This window comes from Quercus robur, chromosome 9, assembly GCF_932294415.1.
Source record: "Quercus robur chromosome 9, dhQueRobu3.1, whole genome shotgun sequence".
Lineage (NCBI taxonomy): Eukaryota > Viridiplantae > Streptophyta > Magnoliopsida > Fagales > Fagaceae > Quercus > Quercus robur.
Window position 1 is genome coordinate 5,840,136 of NC_065542.1, and position 21,884 is coordinate 5,862,019.

The following is a 21,884-nucleotide window of genomic DNA, read 5'->3' on the forward strand; positions in this document are numbered from 1 at the left end:
AGGATTTTGGTTAAGCTACAAAAACACCCTCTATGAATTTGGTTTAGTTGCAAAAACACTCCATGATGTTCCAATTATTCTTTAGAACTCTCTAAGAGCATTCACATCAAATATGTTAAAAATGCTAAATCCTAATTTTAGCTCTCATCCCCTCAAAATATCATCCACATCAAGCATGTTATTCTTAAAATTTTTGACATCTTTGCTACAGTGGAGTGTCATCTTTGACACCCTACTGTAGCAAGATGCTAGAGTTTTTTTTTTATATTTTTTTCTTTTTCTCTCTCTCACTCTCTCTTGTGTTGTGCGCCTGTGCCTCTCTCCACTACTTTCTCTCTCTCACTCAATTAAAATAAATAATATTTAAAAAGAAAAAAAAAACTTTGATATTGGGTGTATTATAAAGTAAAATGTTAAAATAAATAAAGTAATATTTTGAGATGCTAAATGCTATATTTTTTGACATGTTTGACGGGAATGCTCTAAAGTTTTCATATTTGTCAAATTGACCCTAGAACTAACTTTTGTTAGTTCTTATTGATAAAAAAATCACAAGATTTTAGCATCACCACATTAATAAAACTTACCAACCAATTGATTCGTAGAATGGTCACATAATTTTTCCATGATTAAACACATTAACTAGGGTCGGTTAACCATGCTCTTAGAGTAATTATAAATTTAATATATCAGGAAAGTTTTTACACCAGAAAATATAAATATCAAACAAAAAAAATCTTTTAAAAATATTTTCTAATCGGTTTAGGTGTCCGTTAACTTTTCCTTTCAAATCAAACAAAGCTCATTTTTCCCTCGTTTTCTCTCTCTCTCTCTCTCGGTTTGCCTGCCAAGAAATCCAATTCTCACAAACCAAACAGAGCTCCTCACAATTCCCAGTAATTTCAATTCCATTCTCATTTTTCCAACTCCCAAAGCTTGGTGCTATTTCCAGCACACCAAGCAAAAATGGGACCCGGAAAAATCGACAACCACCCGAGTCCCTCCAAACAAACCCTTCCTCCAAATCCACACTCCTTCAAAACCCTAATCCTCTTAATCCAATCTTCCCCACAGGTAAATTCAAACACTCAGTTTTCCCCAAATTCCTTCCCAAATTCCCAATTTCTCAATTCTAGGGGTTTTTTTTTTTTTTTTTTTTTTGCAGGATTTGAAGCCATCGCTCACCAAATCAATCTACTTCCTCTTGCTCCACTCGTCGCTAAACGCACCGCTTCACCGCTCCGATTTCGAGTCCGTGCGGACTCTCTCAAACATTCTGTTCGAAGATCTCGATCGGCGGTTCAAGCAGTTCTTCTTCTCCGACCTGCGCGACGTTTTCCGGGGAACGAGGTCGAGTGCGAAGGTTTGGGCCAGCGTGGAGCAGCTGATTTTGATCCTGAGGTGCTGTATGGTTGTGTTGAATTTGTTGGAGTTCGATCCGAATTTGCTTTGGAAGAAAGTTAGGGTTCTGCTTCTGATTGTTAGGGTTTTGGTTTCTCTAGTGAGCGAGAGTGAGAAGAGCGAGAGTAGTGTTAAGTTTGAGAAGTTGTTTGGTGATGATGATGATGGTTGCACTGCCTCTGTGGCTGAGGACTTTGTGGCTTCGCTGTGTTTTCTCAAACCATTGGATCCTTGCCGGCCATTTTTATGCGCCTTGATCGAGGTAATCGCTGAAAAATTGAAACATTTGTTGGCTTTTGATTTCAATTATGCAGTTGCTAAGCTCAGTTTTGGTGATTTGGTCTGTTTAATTTAAAATGTTGCAATTTCATACTTTGAAATTTTTGAAAATGTATCAATTTCATGCTTCTGTGAATGTTTAATATCACTTGTGTTGATTTGGTATAGCTTGTTTTTCCACTGAAAGTTGCTCAGTTGAAAAGGTGAGGATTTTAAAAAGTTTACATAAGCAAATAAACTAAATAAGCACCAAAAAAAAAAAAAAAAAAAAAATCATCCTTTGTAACATCCCATGTTAGTGCTTTGTTGCCACTATGGAATTTCTTGACTAAAGTACATTTTTAGCACTTTGGGTTGTTTAATTTTGGCCCTTTATGTTTGATTTTTAATTTCATATTGGTCATACCGTCTTAGTAATCTAACCGTTCATAGTGTGTGTGTGTTTTGTTTCTTCCTACAACAACGAAATCCATGCATTGCATGACATTTTAGAAATTACAACTAGTATTTTCATGAAATAGTTTAACATGAATGGTCCTTTACTTTGGGTCTTATAGATAGTACTTTTATTCAAAATTTTAGAGTCAATTTATATGTAGATATTTTTCTGATTTTAATTCTTTAGGCTACTCCGTGTCTTTCATTCATGAAGTAATCACTTTTCAATAAAATCATTCTTACTTATCCCAAAAAAGAAGAAGTTAAACATGAAGGACAATTAACGGTCAAATTACTCATAGAAATGGAGTAATGGACACCAGAGTCAACATGAGAACATCATCAAACATGAAGTGATAAAATTAAAATTTTGAAACATAATGTGCTAAAATGAAAACAACTCCAAACTTCAAGAGCCAAAAAGTGTATTTTAGTGTATTTTTTTTAATGGTTAATAGATGGAAGGGTGAAAGTTTAAACAACCAAGCTGGCAATATTGGAATAAATTCATAATTATGTTTTTGTATCACTTGTGATTTAGTGGAGCTATTTAAAACCTTCCTAGTCTGCTTGGTAACAATTTTTCCTTTATATGCTAAGTGATTGCTGATATCCTGGCTTCCTTTTTGAGTTACTTTTGAATCTTTATTACTAGCATTATGGATGTACATGATTTTGAACATTGAGGATATTGTTTCAAATGAAAAATTAAAGTAGCACGTCACTCTTTCAAAATTAAGCATCCTTTATTTAAAGCCTTTTGTCCATTTCATTTTACCCCTCTCTGTACCTTCTTATCCGGGTAGTTCTTTTATGGAGTTTTGTTGAAGCCATAGAAACTTAATGTCAAAATATGATATTCAGGTTTTGGCAGACGAGCTTCTAATAAATAAATCATTGAGAAAGTGCTTTATGCTAGTTGATTCTGCTTCCGGAAATGAAGCACTGTTTATGTGCCATTTTGGTCATGGGGATATTGAAAGTGTGCTGGAGGTGGTTTCTGTTCATTTTGTCCTGTCAGTTTCAGATGGGCATGCATTTGATAATTTCATTAACAGGTTAGTGTGGCAGCATGACAATGATTTTAGAATTCCTGAACTGAGCCTCACTCCAGCCATGTCATTGCTTTTCAATCCTGTCATTCTTTCTGCACCAAAAATGTTCCAGGCCCATTTAATTTCATTGGTTTCGGATGCCATTGGCATTGGCATGTCTTCTAAGAATTTGAGTCCAGATCTTGGACTTTTGAATTGCTACCTTACTACATTTGAAAGGTCTGTCATCTTGTACAGCAAACTCATGTCTAGTTTGCAAGTGGGCGATCATTCTATAGGATCTACAGGTTCTGTCAATCCATGCGTGCTTGGGAAAAGTAATCTGACTTTTGACTTATGTGTTCAGCAAGGAACAATAAATAGAGTTTATAAAGTAGTTTCCAAGGCAGATGATTTGTGGGAATTTTATTTACGCAATATGTTCTTTGGAACAAAGTCTGACTTGATGACTGGATCTATTTCATATTTGAAAGAGAATGGACATGTTTTTGAGGAATCAAGCAGAGATGAGAATTTGTCAATCTTAGATTGTATAATTCTTAATGCTTTTTCAGATGATGTTAGTGATACTGTATTGTACAAAGAGGGGGAGACAAATACCCAAGATATTTATCTTCTTGCTTCTATATTGAAGTTAATGAGTAGTTCATTGGTACAAGCAATTTGGTGTTTAAGGCATAGTGGGAATTTGGGATGTCTGAAATCCTTGGAAAATGCTGCTTCATGTAAGGAATATGATTTTATGGTGGGCATAATTCACTGTTTTCAAGAATCCAGTGTATATCTTCCAGTTCAAAGATTCTTGTGTGACATTATGAAAATTTACCCAACAAGACATAAGGAGTCCAAGTGGATGTTTTTGCACTTTTCGGGCTTGCTGTCTTTAAGTTTTAAAAGTGGGCTTAATTTCTTGGTGAAGGGATGTATCTCCATGATGATGGCACTGATTAATCTATTTGCATTTGAAGAGGGTAATTTGGCAGCTCTAAGGTCATTGCTTGGTACCGGATCTGTAGCCTTGTCATCAGTATCATCCTATGATAAAGTTCAAGAGGTGATTTTCGTTTCTTCCCAGATTTAAATTCTTAATTACTTTGTCGTATTTTATGCCTTGAAGGCTTGAAGCTTTGACAAATTTTGCAGGCCCGGCTGGAACATAAATCTAGTAAAAGAGTTGCATCAAGATTTCAAAAGATTCAGATGCTTCACTTAAGGTACATGATACTGTTGTCTTTGTCACATGAGCATGATTTTTGGTTCTCATGTAGAGCATGTAATGCAGTGTGTTCATGCTTCTAATGTTTTAAATTGCTTTCTGCTTTCAAATTGGGACATCTTGTGATGTTGGAAGCCACTGTTTTGGCTAGTTTTTGGAGCTTGAAATTTTTTTTCTACCTTAGGAACGTTTAGTTCCAAATTAGAAAGAGAACTAACCTCATATAATTTTGTGGAAAGTTGTTTCCTTGAAATTATGCTGGCTAAGCATACTATTAGGCAAACTAGAGCCTTGCTTTTGTCTTTTGTGCGATGAAAAAGTCAGTGCCATATGCTAGTTCATTATTTAATAGTCTTACCAAGAATGGAGTACCATCATTTGCATGGATCTTCTGTGCAGTTTTATTCTTTCTCAATGCATTTTTTTCCCTTTTTTCTAGCATGGATCTCAGAAGCTTTGACCAGAAATTACAAAACGAGCAAGCAGAAACTTCACAGAATGTGTCCATCCTTAATCACATGAAGGAGTCTGTTGATGGCACAGAGGAGGAAACAGTGAAAACCTGTAATGGGGAGACGTTCCTGAAATGCATGTTAGGAGACTCTAAAAATTTACCTGATTTTGATGATCTAGCAGATTTCATTGAGTGCAAGCGTGGGAAGGATTATCATATTTGGTTGAAGGATAAACAAAGACATCGTAAATGGAAAGGTGAGAAGATGGCAGTCTTAAGGTTTAAGAAAAAGAGAAAGACTTGGAAGCTTTGGAAGCTTATGAAAAGTCTGAAAAATTAAATCATGTATAGCTTTGTATCTATTTTGCACTAGTGTTGTAGGTTGACCAGCAAATTTCTGTAGTATAGAAAATAGGTCCAGTATACAACCATCATGAAGATGGAATCTCAAGTTTAAACTTCCCAGGGCTCCATAGTTTTATATTCATTATTTATCTTTCTTTTCATTTCAGTTACATATAATAATGCGCATGTAACATATTGCTCAAGAAACTGATACTTTTATGATTCAGTGTCAAACACTCTAGGTCAGGAAAATTTTAATTAACAATTATTAACTAAATCTAATGGAGGAACTGGTGTATTGCTTCTTATAAACTATGGTTACGCTTATGTCTCTAATATTTACTTTTTGAGGATGGGAAAAATTTATTGCCCAGGCTGTTTCTCTTGTTTGTAAAGCTCTCCAAATTAGAAATCTCCTGTCATGTGCATTTATATTCTCTCTATTAACACTGCAGGAGCATCATCATAGCAACTCTGGAAATTACCCTCATTCTGAGTTTTAGATTTGTGATCTATCAAAGGTCCATTGTTAATTGTAGATACTAGACTGAGTATTTTCCAGTAAAACCAAACAAAACCAAATTCTGTAGTTTATTGAAATCTCTTTCACTTTGAGGCAACATATGGAAGTCACAAACAAACAAAGAACATACTATGCAAGCCATGTTATGGAGAATAACCAATACAATCTCATTTGGTATTTCCGGGCCAGCTCAATTCCAAGAGATTGGCTTTTCCCAGGATTTACCAACAAGGCATATACCTATAACATAACAACAAAAGTGACAAAGGCTCTAATAATAAGGCCTTACTAGTTTCCAAATTTCATAAAAAAAGAAAGAGAATATAGATTAGATAATGAGAATATTAATCCATCTATGTATGATATCTTTTGTCTTGTCAGCTGCTAATTGCATTCTCAGGAACCAGCTTCCTTTGGTATTATGGAGGTGTGGGAATCAAGATTTGTACTGTTGATTTGATGACGTTTTGAATGCATCTGCTGCTGCTGCTGCTGTTGGTATAAATTTTGAAGCCTTGAGACTTCTTTTTGTAGCATATCCTGTTCCACTGTAGTAACCAAGTCCAGAGCATACAATTGATCATGAAACCCAATTCTAGTTAGATTATGATACTTCTAAAAAAATTACCTTAAGATGGTAGGGCAATTACAATAACAACAATCAAGCTTTTAGTCATAAAACTTTAGGGTCGGCTATGAATCCTCAATAGACTAATTAGGGACAGTTGCATATATTCTCTTTCTTCATTTTATCACATCCAAGTCATCCTTTTCTTTTTCTTTTTTTTTTTTACTATTTCTATGCTATTTTAGGTCTTTCTCTACCTTTTTTCATTCCTTTTGCTTGAATCAATTCACTCTTCCTAACTTGTACATTAATTGCTCTCTTTGCACATCTTAGCCATCTCCAACAACTCTTCCTCATCTTTGAGATAGTTTGATCATGTGTCAAGGAGAGTTGTTTGAGAGAGTTTGATTATGTGTAAAGCATAGAGATTAATGCACCTATGAGAAAGAGATGGTGGGGACAAATATCATTTAAAATAAAGCACTACTCATCAGCAGTCCTATGAATAGGTATTCAAGGAAACATCATACTAAAAGAGGGCCATTTTCTGATTTTAAACTGGGAAAGAGACATATGGAGGAAAAAGAAATATTTGTATAAAGGATGCCCAAGCAAAAGATGAGATTGATGCCATAACATTTAAAACCATAAACTGGTGATATGGTATTCATTTAAATGGTGCTATAAACCAGCATAGAAAGAAGCAAAGCATAAAAAAGTCTCAAGCTTTTAATAAGAAACTTACAGTGTTTTATGAATCTCTCTTGAGATAAACTTTCCAACCGTTGCTTGAGGGCCATGTTTTCCATGCCCAATATAAGATTCTGTTGGTCAAGAAATTCAAGCTCAGCTGAGACTTCATATCCTTCTGCCTGTAAGGTCATATTGGCTGACAGTGTCAAATCTTGTACAATAGTAAATAAACAATTCTTATTTGAGCATTTTAGTTTCTGAAGGCCTTGCCTGCAAAACTTGGATATTTCTTTCCATTTCAGCTATATATTGAAGTTTCCTGAGTCGGGACCGTTGGGCAAATTGCCTGCATTTTGTAGAACTAAGGATTTTAATTTTATTTTTTTTCGTATTCAAAGTGGAAGCACTCAAATTGCTAGATTTTACAAAACTATAGAGAAACTATGTTGAAGTCTGAATAAAAATTGGTCCATGACCGTCATTCAGTTAATTATAGGGCATGGTAAAGCTGAAAACATCAAAATCAACTGTTGCATACTGTTATCAAGGGGGAAAGTGTCTAGAAAATAGAAGGGTTTGAGGGGGTGGAAGGGCTTGAGAGATTTTATGATTAAATCCGTATGCACATATGGAGGCACACTAGGGGAAGTCCAGGTGAAAATCAATCCATACACATTTTTTTTAGATGTATGCATTGAGCAACAATAATACAAACTATCATTTCAATTTGGCTTCCTAAAGTAGTGAAGATTTAAAATATTTTTTCTTTTAGATGTATACATGTAGGAATAATTCCTAATAAAGAGTAGTACTATGTATAGAACACTACAAAGAGAATCCAATTTTAAGTGTAAATTTTTAACAAAATAAAAAAGTAACTTGAAACTACCCCAGCCTAGATAAGATTGAATCTTTATTTATTTATATTTAGATAAATAAAAAACCGAAAGAGATGTTGTTAATCAATCCAAACAAATTGAAGAAAGAGACATATGGAGGTGGAAGGGACATCGAAAATTGATTATGCAGCTTCTGAACAATTTAGAATTAAGAAATTGCAAGAAACAGGTTTAAGCATAGAGGACGTGAAAGTAACATAATAACTCAGCAGCACAAGTCAGTTAGGATCAAGGTGTTACACTGTTACTCATATTATGCTTATCTGAACGACTGAACATATGGAGATGGGTTTTCATTGTTTCAAATCCAACCATATTCACACTTATTCACATCATGTCCACACTTTTCATACCATGTGTAAAATGCAGATATCTAATATAAAAGTATGGAAATTATGTGAAACATTTCACATCCAAGAGTGTAAAACAATAATTAGCCTATATGAAGATAATGCCACTGGGGAACAAATGAGTGGACAACATACTGTTTAGCACGCTTTAAATCTGCCCTGGATGTAGTTGGATTAGACTGGCTGCAATCGCTTCTAAATGAAGAGAGTTCTGGATCCTTTCCATCTTTCTTTACAATGGCTTTAGATGGCATGCCATCAGGTTCTTGTGGAGTGCATGATGATCCTGAGGTTTGAAGACTAATGCCATCACTTGTAAATAAAGATCTGCTTGAGGAGGTAACAGAAGTGGAGGATGATTTCCGTGCCTTATTTTGATGCACATGAGAAGTGCTTGCATTTGCATGCAAGGAAGCCTGTGACAAACCTTTATGATGATCAAAACTAGAAAATCCCCTAGAAGGTCCAGCTTCAGGATTGTTTTTGAACTTGTATCTGTCTTCTCTAAAGGACTTAGCTAGTCCATTTAAGGATGCAATAGAGTCACTTGATGAACGCTGATGACCTCTGCTCACAGGTATCTCTGGCTCATTAAGCAATTCGTCAAGCCAAGCGGGTTGTTCCTCTAATAGAAAGCTATCGGATGATGTACGTTGGTGGCATCCCCCCGTAGGCTTTGGATAACCTTCTGATCTAACAGTGGGATTGGCAATGCAATTTTCATCAGATGGAAAAATGCAATCGAAGGTATTAGGTGGCAGCGGTAACAGTCTTCCTTTGAATGCAAAGTTTCTCATGGTTGATGAACCATCTGAATTCTCCATGCCTTTAAGTAAATGAGCCTGTCAGAAAGCAATGTCCAAGGAAAAGAATATCAGGACTTATAGAACATTAGCAAAAGAGCATATCTACCAATTTCACTGAGAAACAATGAGTTTGTTTTTCACTGATCTTTACCAACTACAATCAGTAATCATTGGAAGCATAGATAACCAAAAATGTGTCTTCCATTTTATTATGAGTTCTCAAAATGTGTCTTCCATTTTATTATGAGTTATCATTCTTATTAGTTTCATTCCTGCAAGATGATTTCATATGTTTTGGGGAAAAGGGAATTGGGTGCAAAGGAATGGAAAATAATATTTGAATTGTTTCTTTTCTCCCCCTTGCTTGGGAGTTTTTGATGAGAGGAAAGGGATGGATTTGTAGGGAAAGGAAAATTGAAGTATGATGGATTATCCCACTAATGTGATGCTTAGAATATCCCACAACTAAAAACAATGGAATTCAGTATGGTGCATATAAAATGGTGATAAAGGAGTCAAAACCAAAGAAGAAAAGAAATGAGAAACACTACACCCACTTGGGAACATAAAATGGAGCAGAATGGTAATTAAATTTGTATATTCTATATTGATTTGCTTTACAAAAAATTATTGAACTTACCTCCAAGCTAGATTCTGCTATTCGGATATCCCTTCAAATCTGATGTGAAACCTTGCAGTCCTACAAGAGAGAATCACCATTGGTATATAGTTCTCTAAGGATTATATAAGATCAGACAGATCAATGCCTAATGGAGAGGTTTTTGATGAGGGATACAGAACAAAGAAAATTTCTCGACAAATCAAGGATCAAAGTAGTGAAAGTCAAATGAGCTTATCCAAGAAGTGTTGCACCACAGCTGAGTATTGAGAGACAACGACAATGACTAGTGATAATGTGATATAGACTCATAGTAGAGGCAAAGTATTATTTCACATACTATGAAAGGTGGATCATCTAATGTGAAATCAAATAGACAGTGAAAGATAAGGGGGCTATGAGCTGTATACAGCCTGAGTCCAAATACTTTGATGTCAATTTACACTAATTCTGTTCCATCCAGAACATTACTATAGTTAGGTCCACATTTATCTGTCAAATCGTTAGCCAGCATTGCCTTCTCTCACTAAATCATCTAGTCATTTTTTTTCCTTGGCTTCATGATTAATGGCAATGCCCCTCAACTTTACTATACACTACACCTACCTCACTAAAAAACTCTGTTTCTTTGTATAGGGAGGTCCAAAACTAGGAAAAGCCACCGACTTTATGATTAACTTTGCAAAAGATATTAAATTTGTAAATATAATTTGCGGCATGGAATTAGTCTCCAATTACTTTGGAAGATTTCTTTTGAGATTAGAGACTTCTCTTGTTGGAGAAGGTATCTCACAACATGTGGGTCCCACATGGCGGTGGGCTCCGCACAATATGAGAGGGATAATATATAGCTGATATGTAAAAGATAATTATTGGTCTCATTGACCCCTTAAAAAACTAATTGGAATAAAAAGAAGAAAAGGAAAACAAAGGTTGGAAACAAAAATTCTATATTTGTAATGTTTCATTCACATTATAAGCATTATGATTAGACTTGAGACAACCACGATAAGTTGATAACCTCGTAAAATTGAAATGATGGAAGTAAAAAAAAAAAGGTTTAAATAGACCTTTTTCTATCTTTTTCCCTTCTCTTTCTCGATTAACAAACATGAGATTGTGTAAAACGTCAAAAATGCAAAAGAAGAAGACCCAGATAAAAATCAAAAATAATTAAAAAATAATTTAAAAAAAAAACAAATGTAAATTAAAGACAAGTTAAGCCTAATGAATTCATATTTAAATAGAGGATGTATTTCATGTATTTGAAATATTCATTCTTACTATGTGAGGTTCACACATTATAAGAAAGAGTATGTCTGTGCGCATGCTCACACATATATGATGAATTTCTTTTAATATGTGCCACCAAGAGAGATGAGTGGCATACATGCACGGAGGCAGGGGAGCTTTACTGGTGGAGATTGGGGGAGACTGTGAGGACATATAGTATATATTGTCATTGGCAACCTTGGGAGATGAAATAAATGTTTTTTTTTTTTTTTTTTTTTTTTTTTTTTTTTTTTTTTTTTTTTTTTAAGAATAACAACAATAGCGTAACAATATAAAAAATGGGTATTACAATTTTCTCATTATAGTCATGTGTGTAGGCGGACCTTAATAAGAGTGTATTATAATCCTGATTTAATATAAGATCTAGCCTACCATCTATATATCATTGAATGAATTCATAGTAATATAAAGTACAAAAATGTAGACAACTAGACACTCAAAACCTTTCTTCATGCCTATATCTTAGGTCCAACATAAATATAACCATATCCAAGCCAAATTTTTTTTTTTTTTTAAACAACCCAGAATATTATATTAAAAAGCAATTAGAATATATCTGTTTAAAAAACTCTATATACTAATTTCGTGTTCGTGTGTTCTAGTAAGTATTACTGTTTTCTAAAAAAAATTATATATATCGTTTTAGATGAGAGCTTTTGAGATTAACATCTATAAACTTTATCTACTTATCTCTTTTGTTTACTAAATTAGTAAGTTACTTGAAGTTCTAAATTAACTATAGTAATATATATATATATATATATATATATATATATTGAACCACTTGAGGCAAGGACAATATATACTATGCAATTTTTGTTATATTTAAACTCATTTAAATTTTTTAAGGTTAAGGTTGCATTTGGGAACTTGGATTTGAATTCGGATTCAGGTTTTAAATTAATATATTTGAAATCAAGGGATTCCAAATCCATTGATTTTAGGAGTTATTTCAGATCCAAGCATTTAATGTGGCGATTGGTACGGGGTAATGTTTTAGAATTCCTAGGAATGTTTAAAGATTCCATGTTTGGTTGCAAATCACGCTAGGAAATCAGATGCTAGAGGAATTTAGATTCCCCCTTTAAACCCCTTTTAGTAGGAATGTGGATTCTCTTTAAAACAGATAGGTATCCAGATTCTCAAACTTAAAGGAAATTGTATTTTTTATAAATTGACAATTTTAACCCTTTTTCCTTATCATTTAAGCAATTAAGATAAAATATAAAACAAATCATCAATATCTTTTCACTTGTCTTTATCTTTTACCGCCAAAATAACATAAATAGGATAGACAACTTTGTTGATATATTCTTTAACAAAATTCTATTTAGGTTTCACGTGTGGAAAAAAAAAAAAAAAAAGTTTGAAGGGGACCCTCCATTATTGCCAAGTATTTGTGTGTGTGTTGCTCAACAAATTATTAATAGTTTATATTTTGTTTTTCACTATTTATTTAAAAGAAGATTTTTTTTTTTTAAAAGACTTGGTAGTTCACATTCAAAACTAAGGATAGAATGCCAAATGCCTTGTAGGTAAATTGGCACCTCCCCATGCACAAAGTGCTTGAGGGTCTAGGGGGAAAAGGGTTCGAGCTGCGGGGTTAGCAGCATGTTGTAATTATTTCTCAAAAAAAAAACTAAAGATAGAATGGGAAAAATAAATAATTCATAATTTAAGATTTTTAGGTATAAATCAAACATTATCATCTTACATTTTTAGGAATTTTAAGAGATTTCCAATAAAACCAAACATAAGAATAGCTACATTCCTAAATATTCAGATTGTAAGGAATCTGGATGCCAGAGTAAGATTTGTCAAATCCAAATTCTTGACCTTTTTTAAACTTCTCAAACAAGTTATTTGGATTTTAATCACTCAAATTCCAACCCAAATGTCTAAATCATGTCATCCAAATGCACCATAAAAAATTGAGATTAAATTCTATAAGGATGTGGTGTAAAATCCATGTTTTACACCATCCAATAAGTGATTGTCACATCAGCATTTTACTTAAAATTTAATACATCATATCACACCTAATAACATCTTAATAAATTCTCGATTTGGTTAGATTTATATATGGGTATTAAAATTAATTGAGTGTGATTGTATTTATTCTTAAATATGTGATAAGATGATGTGGCATGTTAGTATTAGAGGGATAAAACATGGATTTTACACCACGTCCTTATAGAATTTAATCTCTAAAAAATTTTGTGATAGAATTCTAGTTTGTGCATAATTTTAAATTTATTATAAAAAAAATAGTTAATAGATATTTACCTAAAAAAAACTATTCTTAGAATTAATAAGCTATAAACCAATTTAATAATTATCACGTAGAAAAGATATAGTCACCTGACTTGATATAGGAATAGTATGTTAAGAAACGACCTGTCGTTTCTCTCATATCTTTCGGACTCGCCATTTACACCCGACCCGACCCGATTACTTTCTACTATCTCAGATATAAATCGAAAATTTTGATTTTGCGAGCTCTAAATTTTTAACCAAAAAATCAAGAAAAATCTCAGAGAAGTCAAAGGCCTCCACAATGGTCAAAGACAAAGATCCTACCAATTTCTCTCGCACTTTCAAATACTTACTCGGTTAGTAATTTTCTCTAAACGAGAAATAAATTTTCTTTTCCTTGCAAATTTTTTTTCTCAGTAACCAAACAGAGTCTTATGCTCAGGAAAAAAAAATTTTGATTTCTGTAACCTATTTCGTCGTTGTTGTTCTCAATTTTTATTTATTTTGGATTTTTGTGAGCTCAGCTACGCAGTTCTTGTCTAGAGGAATTCCATTTGTGTTCAATTCATGGATCGTGAGGCATCTCACAGAATCCGACTACGCGGTAACATTCCCATTTTCGAAAATTTCTGTCATTTTTCGCTGAATTGGTTATGATTTTTGAGCTTCCTTTTGAATCTTTGTTATAGTACTGTTCGTTTGTCATGAATTTCTATAGGTTATGAATTTCGAACTGATTTCCGAATCGTTGTTATATAACAGTTCATTTGTTGTGAATTTCCTTTTTTTTTTTTTTTTTTTTTATATGAATGTAGCTTTACGCGGTTCAATTCCATCTTTTCGTTACCTGTATCTTGTTTCTAAGTCGCGAGGGGTTCCGGCGAGCTTGCCTGCGTGCAGACATGAAATGGTGATTCCAAAAACTATTCTCAGTGCACTTTTTAATTTTATTTTGCTAAATTACACTTTTTGTTTATGAAATTTGGTCAAGTTTTGATTTTTCGCATAACATTATTGTTAGGACACAACTTGTTAAGATGGCAAGTTGTGATTGGAGTATCGCCACTTTTACACAGACATAACATTTTTCACAACGGCTGAGGTGGCAGTTTGTGATTAGTGTGCAATAAATGTGATGTTGCCCTAATCAACAATTTGCCACCTTGACAAGTTGTGAAATTTGTTGTGTCACTAGACTAGACAAATTTTTGTTTTGCCAAAATACATGACTTTTCTGAAATTGAGGAACCTTGATGCATGATGATAGTCTAAACATAAATCAAACTCCTAAATATATTGCTTTATGCTGCAGTGATGGCACATCATTGGAAGGAAACACAGTGAAGCTAATGAAAGTTGCTTGGATGACTCTCCCACTTGGAATTGTTATTACAATAGCAGCCTGTTTTTTTGTCTTCTGGTGGCAAAATATAAGTTATTCTAACCCATATGCACAGGCTATCTTGATTAATGGTGAAGTTCTTTATCTACTTCTAATTATTTGTAGAACCATTATGTTGGCTTAGTCCTCTTTCTATCAAGGTTTTTGCTTATAGATTTCAGCTTAAGATTTTCTTATAATCCTCATTTAGAAGTCTTTTATCATCGTGATAGCAATTGAATCCATTGTTTTCATACCTATAGAAGTACACCTTAATATGTGGAAGCTCACAGAACTTATGATAAAGTTTGCTGTTTTGCTGGTAGCTTTTAGCATAGTGCACTGCAATGTTAGCTTGGATGATATAAGTTTGCTGCTTTATTGCCTGGCTTCTTATTTCTGAGGCAATCAAAGTTTTTACTTGCAGCAACTAGTATATAGCATTGATATTTCGGAAAATAATGGGAACAAAATGCATTTTTGTAGCACTATGGCTGGAAGATCTTAGATTGACTGAGTTTGAACTGAATGGATATTTTATTTCTTTCATTATTGTGTTGTTTATTTGATCCATAAGACTAGTTTGTATCATATGGCAGGTTGTGCTTGTTTACTTGAGCTATTAGCCGAGCCATTATATATCCTTTCTCAGAACTTGCTTCTGCTTAAATTGCGGTTGATCGTTGAAGCTGCAGCCACACTTTCGCGGTGCTTAACTATGTATATCCTCATTGTCAATCAAACTGACATGGTATAGGTTGAAACTGGATTTATGCTGTCAATCTTGGTATTTATATGTTTTGAATATGCTTTGTCAACCACACCAGATCCTTATATATTCTTTTTCCCTCCTTTTTTTATGTTTACATTTGATGACTTCTCTTGGTTCTATGTATCTACAGTTGAATTTTTGTTGTGACTGTTTGTTCTATTATCATTATCATGCTTTATTTTCCTTTTTCTTAAGAAATGGTTACAATCAAATGTGTTCTGTCAAGAAATAGTGACAATCTCACTAAAAATTGTCATAATTCTCAACTGCGTTCCTTTGTAAATAATAGAGAATTTTTGTATCAATGCAAGGATTAACCCTTTTGTTTTCAATAAGTAAAACTGGTAGATGATTTAGTTATCAATGCAAAGATTAACTTTCTATGAAATGATATTTTCCATGTATATGTTAAGCATGACGAAATGGGAGTTAGATGATGAATTGGAACATACACAGGGAATTACTGCCTGCGAATCTTTTCAACCTTGGAGTCCAATAAGCTTGATAGAAGCTATATGTTGTTGTCATGAACTGCAGCATTAAAAATTGTTCTCAATTGAGAACAAAGGGAATTACTGTGTATTTTTAAGCTGATGCTTCACTGCATAGCATGGATTTTGTTACAAGTTCTATAGTTATTGCTGAGCCTATCCTATTAAGCTGATAAAAAGTAGAGGTTAAAGGGAAAGCAATTGGTTTGACAGTTGTTCAGTTGTTGAATGTTACAGAGGGATGTCTGGATAGCATAAAAGTTGCATGACTTGGTGTACTTTATTACTTCTATTGCTTTTTTTTATATATAACAAAATTGTTTTTTTGCTGGCCAAAACAAAACCCCAAAAAAATGTTTTGGTCTTTGAATGTGAATTGCAAAGTCTGGGATGCTCATTGTAAATGGTGCTTTTTTGCTTTTTAAATAGAATATTACTCATGTTGGTTTGAAATGTTTAATATTTATGACATCCTCTGCTTAGCTACCATGTCACCTTAAAACCCTTGTAAATGAATTCATTGGCATCATAGCACCTGTTTGATTTTTTGTTTGGATCTGTTGTAGGATTTTACTAACCAGAGTCTGATAGCTTACATGACTAAGGATTAATAAGATTTTAACTCTTAGTATGATTGATTTCTTGCAGGAGAAAGGGATTGTATTCGCATTGTCACAGACTGCATATGGGGCTTGCTTGTTCCTAGGCTATTGGGGCTATTTTCTTCTTTTTCGTGCCTTTAGAAGTTCTGATCTTTTCCCGTTTAGGTATAGCTTCTTTTCAGCTATCATCTTATAATACAAACAGAACACTTCAGGATTTTATCTGGAGTCAGTCCTACTTATCTTTGTGTGAATCTCATTTTTGGCTTTTGTAATGGGCCAACTGACTTCTACTTCTCTCTGGAAAAAAAATTATGCTGTTTCTTATGGGTCCTATTCTTATCTTTGAGCTATCTAGACCCTTTCAACATTCCCTTACCTTCTGTTGAAAGTGAATGGTACGCATTGACAGCTTAGCAATGGTTTACAGATTTGCTAACTAATTTGCTTTTCAAAATACAAACACATAAAATGTGTGTTATCACTGAGAGCAATCTGCTTCTGCTTTGTAGACCAGGTCGTTCATTAGAATCTTTCATACTGGAGTTATTTGTTCTATTAGTATGTGTACATTCAGCAGGCCTAGCAGAAATGCTGTGGTAGCATGGGTGTCATCTTCAGTAGTTTCCTGGCCATATACCTTATTGATAGTAACTCAGTGGACCATTATATTTCCCAACTGAGGCTGCATCATTCTTATTTGCTACTCAGAGGAAAACCAAGACAGGAGATATGTTCACCTGCTCTTCTTCTCTACATACAGGCTCCTATTTGAATCTTTTCAGTTAAAACACTAGTGTTTTGTTATTGAGAGAATAACTCTCAATATTAAAACAAGTATGATCGTTAAATGAAATGGTTTTGTTATAATGTATGAAACATATCAGGTTTTTCCACATCACCAATAATTCTAGAACTATCACTCTAAAAGTTGTTAGAAATTGCCTTAGGGTTGGATCGAGTTACTGAACCCTATGAAATACTTTATTAATTATTAGTGAGGCTCTCATTTGTAATAGTCTTTTATCAGATGATTTTGTTTACTTCATTTCTTTCAATAGTAATTAAATTCTTGATGTTCATATTTTTATAATCAAAGTTCATTATATAACTATTACACTTTCACAGAGCAGGAAATTTGAAGGATTATGACAGGCAGCTGTCAAACATGTGTTTTTTGTTTACCCTTCAATCCTTGCGGAAGTTGATCCTTCAAGAAGGAGAAAAGCTTGTACTTGTGTGGCTAGATACACCATATAATCAAGCTGTGTATGGACTTGTAGACAAACTAGGTAAGTATATGGACCAAATCTCTTGTGGAGAATACAAGCTTTACTTAACAATTTGGCATTTGTTTTTATCTGCTTTATGCTAACAATAGATGTGATTATTTCTAATCTTTTTTTATGATTGGACTCTCTGAGCATGCTAAAACTGCTAATTGTTTTTCACATTTCAGGAAGCTTAGTGGTAAGGTTGGTGTTTCTTCCTTTTGAAGAAAGTTCATATGCTACCTTTGCAAGGTCTGCGTCAGGTTTATATCTCTCCTTTTTGTGTGTGTGCAGAAATCAAGCATACATCTTATCTTGATCATAGGCTGTTTTTCCTTAGTTTTAGTGATATATACATTTTCTTTCTTCATTTGGTTCAGGAGTGCTACTTTGGCATGTCTCTATAAATCATGCATCTTTAATTTGGTGAGCTTTAAAAAGATATCTTATATTTTTCTTACATCTATATATTGACAGGACAACATCCAGATAGAAGCAGGAGGTTGGGAAATTGCCTTGCAGAGGCCCTGAAGTTAGTTCTGTTAATTGGTTTGTTTCCATACTTGCTTCTTTTGAATCCATTTATTTATGCATTTAACTTCCATTTTGGCACTCATTTCATAACATGAATTTGCAGTGATATTAACATAGTTTTATCAGGTATGCTTGAATATACTCCAAAACTTGCAATATTAGGAACTGTATTAGTGAGTTGTTACTTGGAATTAGAATACTCATAGTCTACAGAGACCTGTAGCTAATTATGCTGAGTTTCCATTTACTTTGTTTAGTTTTCACCAACAGCATTACAACTCATTTAGATGAGGATACTGTAGAAGAATTTACCAAAAGATAAGAGTATTATAGAAGTGACCATAGGAAATATGTGAAGTTGTTAGGATTGAGAAGAGGTCATTATGTCTTGCAGTGATGGATTTGCATATTCATATATGTAGGTAACTTGTCCTCGTAGTTTTCCTCTATGGTTTACACCTCTTACTTTGACTGGACTATTAGGCAAATAAGGCAAATTCTAATTGCATATAGGACCTACAACAACTCCGCCCCACCAAAACCTTTATTTGATTAATGTCTTTTTATAATATTTTTGTTTAATTTTTTGAACAATCAACTCTCTCTCTCTCTCTCTTCTTTCTCTTTCTCTCTCTCTCTCTCTCTTTAGGTGGGGGTTGTATGTATAACGTATTTATTGCATCCATGGTGTTTTGTCTTTCATAAAATTCCTTGAATGTTGTTGCTAATAGGCCCTTCCATTTTTCAATAATTTGACTAATTGAAGATGTAAAAGTGAAAGTATTTGGAACAAAATGTAATCAAGTACATGAATTTTGACATTAACAGTAGTCCCTTGCCCAATACAGCTGCTAACAAGTTGAAAGCAACAGAAACTAGACTGACTGCACCTTGAATGGTATCTTTTTAGCCCAGGAAAAAAAGGGATAATATTTTTTGTAAAGAATAGCTGAGGATAAAGAAATGGGATCAAACTAACATGCATTACCCTGGTTCTTAATGTTCAGTAAGGAGTTTGCAACTGCAATAATGGGTGGTCTCAACTTGGCACGTATGATGAGGAAAATCAAATAACTGAGTTCAAATTACGTGATTTCACATGTTTGAATTTCCAAAGGCTTGATAAATCTAGCTTTAATCTCTCTATTTTTCTTGTGAGCACATATGGATTCTTTGGGAATGTTCTTACTTAAAATTATATATTTAGATGATACAAATTGATGACCATTATGAGCAATGTCATTTTTTATTAATAGCCTTTTGCAATGGTGTCATTTGCTTCCTTTCTTTTTCCTCTTTACCTGTTCCCCCGCACTTCCCCCTTCTCTCTTGGTCTGAATTTGCAACCACATATCTTGTAGGGCTTGTATTTATGGCATTTGGACCGAGTTATTCTTATTCTCTCATCAGATTATTGTATGGTCAGAAATGGAGTGATGGCGAAGCATCAACTGCCCTCCGGTATTATTGTGTTTATATCATTGTTTTGGCTATGAACGGTTAGTAACTTCTGTTATTTTGCTCATTTTCACGACCTTAATAATGTCTGTTTCATTCTTCCTTAGCAGCCTCTTTCAGTTATATATTAGTTATACATCTTTTTTTTAATATAATCCTAGGATTTTGTTGAATTCTAGAAAGTGAAGTGTGTTCTACAACCAGTCTCCAATTTCAACTTAATGGAAACCTAAAAAATAAAAAATTATACTTTTCTTACAAATGGATTGTACATAAACCTTTTGGCCAATTAGTCAATGTCTATGAACTTTGTAGTTGGCGAGGTGTCCAGTGTTAACCCAAATATTTTCAGCTTTATCTCAAAACAATGATGCCAGATATTTATATTATATTTATTTTGAATTTGCATCAGGAACTTCTGAAGCATTTCTACACGCCGTTGCAACTGAGAACCAACTCAAACGCTCAAATGATTCATTGCTTGTATTCTCGGTGATTTATATAGTACTGAATGTCCTGCTGATACGATCAGCCGGTGCAGTTGGCTTAATATTGGCAAATTCTTTAAGTATCCTTTTCTCTTTGTGTGCATTCGTCTTTGTACCTTTTTCTTTTGTTTTCTTGATCGTGTTCCAAATTTTTTGTTGTTTAAGCTCTACGTTGAACAACAATTGATTTTTTTGAATCATTCAAATAGATTCTAGTTATGATGAGTAATAACTGAGATTAAAATAAGATGATCTTTGCTTTCTTGACTGTTTCAAAGATATGGTTTTGAGGATTATATACTCCACTCTGTTCATAAAGCGTTATTTCCAGGTATGACTTTTATGTGTTAGGTATTGGTTGTTTTGGTGTTAATTTGACCATGAAATAATTTTCTGCTGTCCACAGGATTCTTCATTTTCCTTTTCCAGCTGCTTGCCTTCAGGATGGAAAGTTCTATTGTTTTCAGGTGTAACTACTCTCATTTCTGAGAAGATATTTTTGGATCGTAAAAATTTCTGGCCAACATTTTTCATTCATTTTTCAATTGGGTTGGCTTGCTTCTGTGTGTCATCTTTTGTCATGTAAGTATCTTCCTGTGCTCCCCATCCGTTCGAAAATTATTATTAGCTACTGAAAACCTCTCTCTCTCTCTCTCTCTCTCTCTCTCTCTCTCTCTCTCTCTCTCTCTCTCTCTCTGATGGTCATTATTGGAGTGTTATCGCATTTTCTCTTTGGCCAATATTAGTTTTGTTTGCTTATTGAAAATAAATAAAATGGTTGTCCTATTTGTTTTGACTTGGGAGTTCTCTCTTTAATCTTTCCATTTCCATTGACAGCTATCGCCGTGAGAAGCCTTTCATCAACAAAATTATCCGTTTTCGTGATCATTCGGATTGAAGAACTGACATTTGCCCAACAAATCTGGAGGTGGGATTATGTTTCATTGGCTTAAATTAATTGTTTACTTCCCCATTTGCTTGTTTGGATATGCTAAATCAAATATCCTTTTTGATGCAGCAAAAACAACAGAGAGTTAAAGCCAAATTCAAGAACATATTTTTTAATGAAAACTTCAGAAATCAGTTTTGGAAGAAGCAATATGAGCAAGAGCTACTGCATTGAAAAGCTTTGGAGGCGTAATCTTTATTTTGATGGTGATTCTTTGTTTTCATTTTATATTTAAAGCAACACCATTTTGGCTGTGGTGCTAGGAAAATTTTGTAAAATTTGGATGTAGGATATCCATGGTTTTAAATACTAGTTTCTCGGAATGGCAATGGATTGAGCTTGGTTTTAAATATTAATTTCTCTATATCATTTGCTGCCCATGACTTGTAAATAGGAATGGCAATGGATTGAGTTTGGTTTTAAATAAGCATTTCCAAACACAAATCCATTTTGATATTTTACATCCTAAAATGTATTAAATTTTAGGAATTCCATTTTAAAATCATCCAATTTATATTCAAAAAGCTAAACTCGTTTTAAACCCATCTGTTTATCTTACCATGAGTTGGGTTGAATGAGCTGGATTGGAATGGATTATGCAAATATTGGACATCTAAATAACTACTAGTAAGTAATAAGCACTTTTACACTAAATAAAAAATAATCTAATTCAAAAATAAGTAGTCACTATTGTTACTTGTTAATCACCATGACTCATTACTTTCAACCTTTAAAAAAATATT

General features: G+C 33.7%; 3 protein-coding genes across 3 annotated transcripts; 2 read left to right on the plus strand and 1 right to left on the minus strand.

Annotated features, from left to right (window-relative positions):
- Nucleotides 1-772: 772 nt before the first annotated feature.
- On the plus strand, nt 773-5,530 carry LOC126698950 (uncharacterized). Its single transcript, XM_050396471.1, has 5 exons — nt 773-1,074; nt 1,166-1,663; nt 2,983-4,227; nt 4,317-4,387; nt 4,829-5,530. The coding sequence occupies exons 1-5, from the start codon at nt 967-969 to the stop codon at nt 5,181-5,183; spliced, it is 2,277 nt and encodes a 758-aa protein (XP_050252428.1). The 5' UTR covers nt 773-966; the 3' UTR covers nt 5,184-5,530.
- Nucleotides 5,531-5,762: 232 nt separating this feature from the next.
- On the minus strand, nt 5,763-10,015 carry LOC126698951 (uncharacterized protein At4g06598-like). Its single transcript, XM_050396472.1, has 5 exons — nt 9,668-10,015; nt 8,357-9,063; nt 7,243-7,318; nt 7,025-7,151; nt 5,763-6,259 (listed from the first exon to the last, which is right to left on the minus strand). Exons 2-5 carry the CDS (start codon nt 9,043-9,045, stop codon nt 6,108-6,110), a joined length of 1,044 nt encoding a protein of 347 aa, XP_050252429.1. The 5' UTR covers nt 9,046-9,063; nt 9,668-10,015; the 3' UTR covers nt 5,763-6,107.
- A 3,433-nt stretch (nt 10,016-13,448) lies between these two features.
- LOC126699355 (uncharacterized) lies at nt 13,449-21,519 on the plus strand. The gene is made up of 15 exons (XM_050397108.1): nt 13,449-13,551; nt 13,720-13,799; nt 14,011-14,105; nt 14,508-14,668; nt 15,176-15,327; nt 16,488-16,606; nt 17,570-17,733; nt 17,901-17,975; nt 18,190-18,261; nt 19,608-19,745; nt 20,117-20,272; nt 20,471-20,523; nt 20,599-20,774; nt 21,030-21,120; nt 21,211-21,519. The coding sequence occupies exons 1-14, from the start codon at nt 13,497-13,499 to the stop codon at nt 21,088-21,090; spliced, it is 1,557 nt and encodes a 518-aa protein (XP_050253065.1). The 5' UTR covers nt 13,449-13,496; the 3' UTR covers nt 21,091-21,120; nt 21,211-21,519.
- The last annotated feature ends 365 nt before the right edge of the window (nt 21,520-21,884 follow it).

What these genes read in the sequence shown, in the direction of transcription:
- LOC126698950 (XM_050396471.1), top strand. Translation starts at nt 967, where the DNA reads ATGGGACCCGGAAAAATCGACAACCACCCGAGTCCCTCCAAACAAACC. An exon ending in TTTTATGCGCCTTGATCGAG is followed by an intron (nt 1,664 to 2,982) that starts GTAATCGCTGAA and finishes TATGATATTCAG; the next exon opens with GTTTTGGCAGACGAGCTTCT. An exon ending in ATTCAGATGCTTCACTTAAG is followed by an intron (nt 4,388 to 4,828) that starts GTACATGATACT and finishes CCTTTTTTCTAG; the next exon opens with CATGGATCTCAGAAGCTTTG.
- LOC126698951 (XM_050396472.1), bottom strand. Translation starts at nt 9,045, where the DNA reads ATGGAGAATTCAGATGGTTCATCAACCATGAGAAACTTTGCATTCAAA. An exon ending in GATTTAAAGCGTGCTAAACA is followed by an intron (nt 7,319 to 8,356) that starts GTATGTTGTCCA and finishes TACAAAATGCAG; the next exon opens with GCAATTTGCCCAACGGTCCC. An exon ending in AGAGAGATTCATAAAACACT is followed by an intron (nt 6,260 to 7,024) that starts GTAAGTTTCTTA and finishes TGGTTACTACAG; the next exon opens with TGGAACAGGATATGCTACAA.
- LOC126699355 (XM_050397108.1), top strand. Translation starts at nt 13,497, where the DNA reads ATGGTCAAAGACAAAGATCCTACCAATTTCTCTCGCACTTTCAAATAC. An exon ending in ACAGGCTATCTTGATTAATG is followed by an intron (nt 14,669 to 15,175) that starts GTGAAGTTCTTT and finishes ATCATATGGCAG; the next exon opens with GTTGTGCTTGTTTACTTGAG. An exon ending in CATTGTTTTGGCTATGAACG is followed by an intron (nt 19,746 to 20,116) that starts GTTAGTAACTTC and finishes AATTTGCATCAG; the next exon opens with GAACTTCTGAAGCATTTCTA.